Source organism: Frankliniella occidentalis, unplaced genomic scaffold (assembly GCF_000697945.3).
Source record: "Frankliniella occidentalis isolate FOCC.00 unplaced genomic scaffold, Focc_3.1 Scaffold1, whole genome shotgun sequence".
Classification (NCBI taxonomy): Eukaryota; Metazoa; Arthropoda; class Insecta; order Thysanoptera; family Thripidae; genus Frankliniella; species Frankliniella occidentalis.
In genome coordinates, this window is record NW_026267131.1 from 1,978,207 (window position 1) to 1,988,096 (window position 9,890).

A 9,890-nucleotide genomic window follows, 5' to 3' on the forward strand; every position below is an offset into this window, starting at 1 on the left:
AATAATGTATAAAATATGGTTAAATGAGTGTTGTTTTTTTTTTTTAGCATCCATCCAAATTTTACACACTTGTAAGAAAGACACAACGTAAAATTAGCAAAGCCATAGATGCCAGGGTATTAGAAACACACATAAGTGGAGACACATGGTAAATGACCTTTACCCCTTTTTCGATCAAAATTACTTGGCTGCGCTGTAGTACTTACATGTGTTGACGTATCGACCGTGTTATTGGAGGGGTTCGAACACCCGACTCACTCCCTTCGTGCAATGCGTGCAATCGGTGCAATTATGCAATTGCAATGCACCACGCAATGCACTCATAATCGCACTAGCCCTGCCCGCTGTCAGACCGGGGCAGGCCCAACAGCAGACGACGCCGTCATTTGTTTGACTTGACAGCTGCAGGAGACTCGAAGGCTGTGAGAAATCATCATCATGTTTTGCTGATGACTATTTTCATGGCCCTATTATTTCCCCATTGATTAATTGAAAATAGATTGTACGGTGCTTAGGATTTCATAAAACAAAACTTATATTATAGAATCTTTCTATCCATGCTCAATTTACCCTCCCATTGTTATTGACAGACCTACACTAAATGCCGAAATATGCAAGTTGTGTTTAATTTGTCATCGAACCATCGTAAACAAACTTGCTGAGTCAAAGGTGTTGTAGGTAAGAGTTACCTTTTTGTCATATACTGATATTTGTTCAAATTAAATATTAAGACTGTTCATTTTAAGGGTGTTGAAGTGAAGGTTATGTTTTCCTTTGTGTGTCTTGTTTTTGTCTGCTTTGCTCATTGGTTATGTCCTCATTTGGATTGTTTTAAGTCATGTGTAAATAATTTTTGTTGCACCCAGTATTTCTATTGCTTCTCTGCTTTCTTTCTTACAATACTTTTTTTTCTCTTTCCTGCTGAGTCACTTGTTCATGCAATATTTTACTTTCAGTTGATACCCTCTATGGACAAGAAGCTGTTTTTGATCAATTTCCATAAAAAGTAGTGGAGGACATCAAAATGTCACAATATCAGTTCGATGGAGAGTTCAGGCGTATGCCTCAGCAATCGTATGGAGGTGCAAGCAAAGTCGAAGATAGGAGTGAACTCATTCGAAGGGCTCAAGCTGAACGTCAAAAGAGAGAGGTGTGTGTTGTTCAAAATTTTCATTTCAGTTTACCTATAATACTGATAAATTATTCAATTATTTTTCTTGGTATTTTAGGAACAGAGAAGAAAGCTGAACAGTGTGAAAGTTATTCAGGCCTTAGTTCGTAGTTTTTTGACAAGAACATACCAGAAAAAATTACTGCGAGCTCAGTTTGACACTCTTTTAACTAGTAGCAGTAATGGTTCTCAGTGGAATCAATTGTCATTACTCTCTTCAAAACTACTATTCTTCTATTCGCAGGAAACTGATGGCTTAAGGCTGGTAAGACTAAAGATCCTGGTAAAAGAACATTGATGACCAATTAATATTCATATCTTAAGTTCCATTCCATTCCTGTATATTAATAGGTTAACATCCTGCAACTGATGTTGAAACAAAAAGCTGCTGTTTTAGAATCTGCTCTGAGGCCTGGTGACCCATGGCAGTGGCGTTTACGCAGACTTTTGTTATTGAGTGTGCAGTATGTATGCAGTGCAAGTACAAAAGACTCAATTGCATCTCCTTTAAGAGTTGTGGAGGTTTTCACATCCCTAGAAAATGTTCGTCAAGTTCTTGGTGAACAAGGGGCTGTGCTACATCTCTCTAACACTTATGCCTATTTAGTGAGAAAGGGTAAGTAAATTTTAGAATATAGGTGTTCACAACTCTTTTAGAAGCAGAACATGTACATACATTCCTTATTTTATTTTCTCTATCTGTAGGGTACATGCAATACGTTCGAGAGCTCTTGGATAGTCGAACTCCTCCATTACTTGAAACTTCTACAAACCCACCAACACCCTTAGTGGCTTGTTTGTTGGAGATGCTGGTTCAACCTTTACAGCTTGTATCAGTTATGCCAGACTATCATATTAGGTAGCTATAAGGATATTTGACACTTCTGTTCTTCCCTGAAAAAATCTCAAAACATGTGGTGCATTTATTTATTTATTTTGTTTTTCATTACAGGATGACTATATTGAAAGGACTTTGTGAGAGTATACTTTGCCCGCCGCTGACTGAGCCTATAAAATTATTTGTGTTACCAGCTCTATCTGTTCTCCCTGAATTTCCTTTTGCTGCTTTGACTGAGACATTATGCTATGACTTAAAATCAGTAGTTCCCTTCACCTCATTTCTCCTGTACTCTTTCTTAACTCTGGATCCAACTAATTTAAGTAAGTCTCAGAAATTTAATTAATTTTCCAAAAGCTTTGTAAATTTGTTATTAACTTATTTCTTATTTTTAAAGAGGAACATGGGTTGATGCCAAAACCATTCCTTCAAAGCTACCTTCAAATTTTGGCGGCCCTTACGTCAAAAATGGGTCAGGTTTTACCTCTAGCAGCAAAGATGAAGATGGATGATGATTCCGATCAGGACTCTGATAGTGAAATTGATTCAAAAAGAAAGGGAATAAAAAATGAAGAAATAGAGGTATGCTTCAATGTCTGCACTTTTTTTTCAGGTATCATTTAACACACTATTTGCACCAACTAATACAAAAAATAAATTCCTTTCTCAGGTGATACAAGCTTGCGTCTCACTCATGAATAATCCAACTAGGGTTCAAAGCCTCTTAAATTCCTTAGAGGCTTGCTCAGGGGATCCTCTTATTCTCCAACCATTATGTCAAGTTTGCCATAATTTACTAGTTTCACATCGTTCTGCTGCCCACCAGTATCGTATTTTAAATTTGTTAGCTCTGAGACCATCATTTTTACGTGCTGTATGGACTGCTGCTACATTAGTAACTCAAACCTCAATATTTGGAGAGGCCACTCCCCTATTAAATGTTATTGCACGAGGTGTTCAAACTACTCCAGAAGACTCTGTGAAGATTGTCCCCCTTTTGGCTGTGTTCTGTTCCCTTAACACAATGCTTTTAATCACTCTTCATGATGCTGAATTTTATTCCGATGAAATAACAGGTTAGTTACAAGGACTCTCCATTTTGTCTCTCTTTTTCTTTTTACATTTTCTTATATTTTCTGTTTTGATGTCACAGCTTTAGGTGTAACAGCTCAAAATATGCCTTTTACTTTAAATGAGTTGGTTACCATTAGCCTTCGACTGAAGGAGGTGAGCCTCGGCCTGGTTGAACTGGCATTTCCCGAATCAAGGCCTTCTGTACGAGAGGATTACCGTACTGCTGTAACAACACTCCATGATCATCCGATTGTTTCACAAACAGCTCAAGATACCCAAATGTGGTCACATCTTTTTAAGGTAGACTGCGAAAATTTCCATAATGCGTATACTGTTTAAATCAACACTTTGTACAAACTTTATGTGTCTACCCTCATCTTGTTCATGTTATTTCAGGTCGTGGTTGGTCTCGTCCAGCAACTCCATGCTCGAGATCTTAGAAGACAGTTTTGTCCACTAGACCATTGGATCTCCAAGCAAATTGTGATTCCTATGGAGAAACCTAAAGACTTTGTCATCAGAAGGCAAAGGTTAAGGGCCTACAGACCATTCCAGACTATTCGTGTTCTTTCGAGAGATGAGTTAGGTAAGTCACTGGTCATCATAATTTTGCCTGAAGTTTGTCAGTTAGAAAAAACTCTCCTAGTCAATAATTTATTGTTAATTCTTTTCCAGTTGATGGTCCCCCACTTACAACAAAGGAAGTTAGGGTGTTAACCATTTTAAGGGAGTTACCTTTTCTCGTAGCATTTCAAGAACGAGTAAAGGTTTTCCAATCATTGGTTTACAGAGATAAAATTGAACATCAGGGTGAAGAAGTACAATTTCTCATGGGTAGAACAATAAACATTAGCGTTAGGAGATCTCATTTATATGAAGATGCTTTTGATAGGCTCTCCCCTGAAAATGGTAGGTTTAAATTTGCTGCAGATCTATCTATCTGTCAGCAGCATTTAAGTAATCAATGTGTTTCTTTCAGAACCTGACCTACGTCTAAAAATGCGAGTTCAGTTGACAAATGTGGCTGGAGCTGAGGAGGCTGGAGTTGATGGAGGGGGGCTCTTTCGAGAATTCTTATCAGAGCTGTTGAAGACAGCGTTTGACCCCAACAGGGGTTTTTTCATGACAACCAATGACAATCTTTTGTACCCCAATCCGAATGTACATCTTATTGTCGAAGATTTTACTAGACACTATTACTTTATAGGAAGAGTCCTTGGAAAGGTACTTCATTCAGAACTTCCCAAAACATACCTTTAAAAATATGTATTATTTTGTTTTACTTTTTTGTTAATGAGTTTTTATTCCTTCTACAGTGTTTGTATGAAAACCTCTTGGTTGAGTTACCTCTAGCCGAATTTTTCCTTTCCAAGCTGATTGGAAGAAATTCTGATGTGGGTGTACACCACCTTGCATCACTTGACCCTGTAATGTACAAGAATTTACTCTTTCTGAAAAACTATGAGGAAGATGTTTCAGAGTTAGGTCTTGATTTCACTGTTGTGAATGACGAACTTGGAGAAACAAAGGTGGGTTTCATCACTGCTCTAATGTGGTTTGTATTTTACTCCTGAGCTATCTAATTGTCTTTTAAATTGACAGGTTGAGGAGCTGAAGCCGGGGGGCTCAAATATTCCTGTGACATCAGTAAATAGAATTGAATATATACACTTAACAGCAGACTATAGGTTGAATAAACAAATAAGAGCCCAGTGCAATGCGTTCCGTCAGGTAAGTGATAATAATGCTTTTCTCTCTTAACTATTTCTTCTTACAAGGAACTGTATGTTATCATCATTATTGGTTATCTTTTCAGGGCTTGGCAAATGTTATTCCCTTAGAATGGATCCATATGTTTAACAACAAGGAGGTCCAAGTTCTTATATCTGGGGCTGAAATACCTGTAGATATTGAGGATCTTAAAAATCATACAAATTATACAGGTAAACCTTGATCTTCTGCTTCTGGAGATAGTTTTGCAAAATGGAAAAACCGACTTTGAGAAACATCTTTTTTTTCTTTCTTATTTCCAGGTGGATTTGAGCCAAACCATAAAACAATAAGATTGTTTTGGAAAGTTGTGCAAAATTTCTCGGACATTCAGCTTCGACAACTACTTAAATTTGTAACCAGTTGTTCACGACCACCTTTGCTTGGCTTTAAGGTAAATCATTAAAATTTTCTTAATTTTGAGTGAAGTCTCTTTCCTAGTGAAATCAAAATTGATCAATGATAGTCACCATAAATATCTATCTATTATTTTCCAGGAATTAAATCCTCCTTTCTGCATTCAGCATGCAGGAGGTCAAGACCGATTACCAACAGCGTCCACATGCATGAACTTGTTAAAATTACCCGCATTTGAAAATGAAAATCTTCTTCGTGAGAGATTGATGTATGCTCTCCAATCAAATGCTGGATTTGAGCTTAGTTGAATACACTTTTGTGTTGTAGTATCAAGATGTATATTGATACATGAAATTTATATTTTCTATTCCTTGATTGTCACAGTCAAGGTCAATGAATTAATGTATAAAAAACATGAGCGCTAGTTAATTAGAGAATGAGACAAGTAATCATTTTAAAAATTGTGAGCTTTTAGAGATAGGATATTATTGTGAATCAGTTTTTAAGGTATAGGCATGCAGCCAAGTTTTCTATCATCAGTTTTAAGGTTCAGTAATAATTTTTTTTAAAGTGTTGAGAATCATAGCACTTATTTATGGTATCCATAAAAGTCTGAGTATGTATGCATTTCATTACTATACTCAGTAAAAAATTATTGCTCATTATTTTACTAACTCAAAAATTTGTCAAGATTGAGTGGAGTCTACCGGCAAGCTAGGTGGAGGCTTGTGTGCCAAAGAAAATTGAACTCTTTGCTGCTAGTTGCCACAAGAGTGTGTTATGACAAATTATGACAAACTATTTAATGTTACACTTCTACAAGATATTTTGTGCCTTGGTTAAAAAGGTGAACCTGTTTGTAGTTGCGAAGGGAGATGTCATTGGATTTAGGGTTTACGTTGTAGTTCCATGCCATAGCTAAGCATGTTTTTTTTCTTATAAGGTTTTACTACCTAACTTATAATCTGTAAGCCTATTCTGTGATAATTAATGGTCTTGTGCAATCCATGAGAGGACAGTTTCAGTTTCGTAAGATGGGAAGTTTACTAGTATAACCATAGACAAGACAATCGTCAATGCATCTGAAAATAATTTGTGTGCCAAATTCTTCATTGTGGGAAATCATCCTTATTCTTACCCCTTTTTTGTATCAAAATACTGAAAGATGGGTACAACATCACATTTTCTCACTACGTAAATAAAGACGAACCCCTTTCCTGTAAATTCAATACCTACCACTCTTTTCATTTCCTTATCTCATTGCTCTGAAGAAATATAATTACAGATTCCTGAAACTATCACTTTTGATAAGATCTTGTTCTAGCCAACCCCTTATTTATTTCATCAGAAGAGAAAATTCTACTTATCAGTTTACATTCTCTTTAGCACGGGAGTGAGGGATCAGGGTTTGTGCTGATTTTCTGAGGAAAGTATGTGTACTGAAGTTCATGTAAAAGACTGTACATTTCTTTATTATGGTTCTTTTTTGAATTTTACCACCGAACAACCAAACCATGAGAGCAGCCTGATCAATCATTTTATGAAAATAATAATGAGGCTTCCATGATGAATCGCTGAAGTATATTGTTAGTTATGTGTTCTGCTGTCCTTAAGTTTTAATTTTAAGAATTGGCTCATAGGTATACTGATGATTGCATTGCTTGAACATTGTAACAATTTTTATTTGGACATTAAAAGGCATAATAATAAATGTGATCTTCAGCATACCTATGAACATGGTACTGTGTGTGTAATAAATGCTGAAAGCAGTGAGTCTTGTACTTAAAACTGTTACAATCAAATGTCATCTGTCTTCTTTAAACTTTTGTCAAGAATCGATAATCTCCTGTCTCATGCATGTGTCTTTGTTGTTGGCTAAAAATATATTTTCAAAAAATTACAAATTTTGGTAATGTTATTTACTTCCTTCAACTTTAACATGACTTCAATTAAAGTGAAAATTCTAAACAACGCTTGCTCATCATGCGTGATGCGTGCTTATGCGTGGGGCCGAAACTCATATTCCATTCAAACTATGGCGCGCCGTGGGCGCGCGCATGCGCAGAAAATGCATAACAGAAATTTATGAACAGTAAAGGAATCAGTCCAATTCGATGGGTTGATCAAACGTTGCTCGTATTTCAAATGATAGCAGTTTCTCCAAGCCTTTACTTATTTTACTCCATCACTTTATGTGTACTTTTTGCGCTGTCCAACCGACAGCGATACGTGAACAGGGCTTTTCGTGCTGCCGGTTGGCAACCCTGGCAGCGCTGAGCGAGCCCAACAACAAAACCAAAAACAACAACAACAAGAGTTCCAGTCCGGCGGGCCGCCGCGGGAGTGAGTGAGCGAGGTGTGTCCGTGCAGTGTAGTGGTGGGGAGAAGTTGGGTCGGGGCGGAGAGTGAGCGCTCCCTAGTCCAGTCCAGTGAAGTTTTAGGAATGGAATTCGGATAAATTTACGCGAATGTGGTTGTAGTTTTGTGCGATTTTGTGTCAAGATTCACGCACCAAACTTGGATTATCGTGCGCCGAGGCCTGGTTTTCGTGTGCGGCGCTCTGAGACGGAGCTAGGAAATGCAGAAGAGGACGCTACCCGTCGGAGTACCCAGGTACGTTTGGGCGTCGCCGTGACCGCGCCAGCGCCACGCACCCGCCCAACACCTCCGTGTTGACGTCCCGGCTTGGCCCGGCCCTAACTGAGCCAGCGGCCTGAAATTCAGTTGGTGTCACGGTTGTTTTTGCCGTAAATTTTGGTTGGGCTTAAGAGCAAACGGGGGGCTTATTTACCTCCTCCGGGCCCCACTGATCCAGCGGGCAGGTGAACTAGTTTCAAGGTTAGGGTTCTCTGGAATTAGACTTATTTTGCACTGGCTTGGTAATTTTTGAACACCTTTTGCATTGTCTTTGATTCTATAGTGGGTAAACTTGTGCCTGAAGTCATCTGGGTTCTCCAGCTTATCTACCTGTTTGCTTATCACTCCCATCCACCTGTAAGAGCCACTCCTTGTTATTGTTGATAAAAATGGCAACTCTGGGAGTAATTGTCACTTATATCTGAAAGAAAAATTTGATAGTCATAATATTGTCTTTGTAATTATACTTATCAATGCAACAACCCAAGTCATTTGTAACTAGCAGAATCATTATTATGGTGAAATTATTATTTTTTGTTGGGTGTGGTACTTGAAACTTTTTGTAGCCTGTAAACAAAACAAGTTCCCACTGAAAACAAATTGCAAATTAGATTTAAATTACCTCATAGGCAAATTCGTAAGTAGGCGTCCTGATTGTTTTGAGATATGTAGGAAGCAGCATCTTTAAAAGATTTCAAAGGTTTCATTAGTCAACTTGCCTAAGATGGATTTTACCTGTGATCATTCTATTTTTTTACAATTCCCGGTAAAATCCAGTAAATTTCAACAGGTTTTTTACTTTGGTTGAGCTATACATTGTAATATGTTAGACATCAATGTTTTTATCAAAGAATACAGCTTATTTTTGCCATGTTTAATGAAACAAAGCTATGCATTATGATATACAGCTTATGGGCTGCTCATTTTGAACATAATCATTTAAGTACAGTACGAGTTGAGCATAAAATATTTGCACACATTTCTTTTTAAAATAGGTAAGAGTCTGAAACTGTTGATTAAATACTAATAAAAAAGTTCTACACCAATCAAATTTTTACCAGTGCATTATGTAAGATTCAAGTCAGTTCTATCGTCTTGTTCAATTTCTACTAAAGATCAGAATCAGACGTTCTTTGTATACATAGAACCCTATCCCACTATTTTGTCCATGACTCACCTCAAACTCATATTTTGATGGAAAAAGCAGCTTCTTCTGCCTGGCTTTTGGGTAAGTTTTGCGAAATTGGCGGAGACTGCAACGCTGGTGGTTGGCGCCGTTGCGAATTCTTCCATGTGCGAATATCTCTCCGGAGTCCATTCGTCGTCTAAACCGATGTCAAAGTGTCTTCCATCTCAAGTCCCACGCCTTTTTTTTTCGTCTTACCGCGTTGGGTATTCCCGTCGTGCACATAACTGCTGGTCGCATGTTCCATTCCCAGACTTGCGTAACTTTTATTTATTTATTTTTCATTTTATTGCCCTAACGGATGAGATCAGGAGGAGTTCGAAACTTGAAGCACTCGTGGCTGTAAAGCTTTGGCGGGACCGACTGTTGTTGAGCCGCGCGGCGTGTGTGTGGGTGGCTGCGCTCGGAGAGCAGAGCTGAGCAGAGCGGAGCGGACTGTGCTGCGTTCAGTAATTACAGCGGGGAAGGGAAGGGCGGGGCGGGGCGTTGCCCGTCGCGCGGCCGGCAGCGCTCCCCACTGGACAAGCCTCACTACTTGTTTGCACCCGGAGTGTCGTGCCGTCGTGCGTCGGGACTCTACGCGCCGCCGTGTGCAAGGTTTCGCGGATTATGTACAACTTGGGGGGTACTTTTCTCATGATCGTTTGCCGCTCGAGCGGAGGCCGGAACCCTTTTGAGGGGCAGGAGAGGGGGGTACTTGTTCTCCCATTGTCCCCCTCAGTTGCAGGCGCCCTGCCGCGCCGCCGCCGGTCGGCCCGGCTCGAATGACAGTCAAGTAGTCGTATCCGCAGTTCGTGTACGTGTGCTCCCTTCCTTTCCCACATTCGGTCTGTCTGGCCCGGCCGCCCCTGCCCCCC

General features: G+C 39.1%; 2 protein-coding genes across 3 annotated transcripts in view; both read left to right on the forward strand.

The window, feature by feature from the left end:
- The first annotated feature begins 385 nt into the window (after positions 1-385).
- LOC113213495 (ubiquitin-protein ligase E3C) lies at positions 386-7,114 on the forward strand. 2 transcript variants are annotated; one of them, XM_026432583.2, is made up of 18 exons: positions 386-502; positions 591-678; positions 957-1,150; positions 1,230-1,436; positions 1,523-1,787; positions 1,877-2,030; positions 2,124-2,332; positions 2,407-2,591; positions 2,680-3,085; positions 3,163-3,383; positions 3,480-3,669; positions 3,759-3,992; positions 4,063-4,307; positions 4,400-4,612; positions 4,686-4,814; positions 4,900-5,026; positions 5,117-5,247; positions 5,351-7,114. In XM_026432583.2, exons 3-18 carry the CDS (start codon positions 1,025-1,027, stop codon positions 5,516-5,518), a joined length of 3,210 nt encoding a protein of 1,069 aa, XP_026288368.1. In that variant the 5' UTR covers positions 386-502; positions 591-678; positions 957-1,024; the 3' UTR covers positions 5,519-7,114. The 2 variants fall into 2 exon arrangements, with proteins under 2 accessions (XP_026288368.1, XP_026288367.1); XM_026432582.2 differs by having other exon boundaries at positions 400-678.
- Positions 7,115-7,564: 450 nt separating this feature from the next.
- Positions 7,565-9,890, forward strand: part of LOC113213458 (CD109 antigen) — a 40,574-nt gene continuing 38,248 nt past the window's right edge. The window contains exon 1 of the mRNA XM_026432538.2: positions 7,565-7,823. Coding sequence (XP_026288323.2) covers positions 7,789-7,823 — 35 coding nt within the window. The 5' untranslated portion in view covers positions 7,565-7,788. The remainder of the gene's footprint in view (positions 7,824-9,890) is intronic.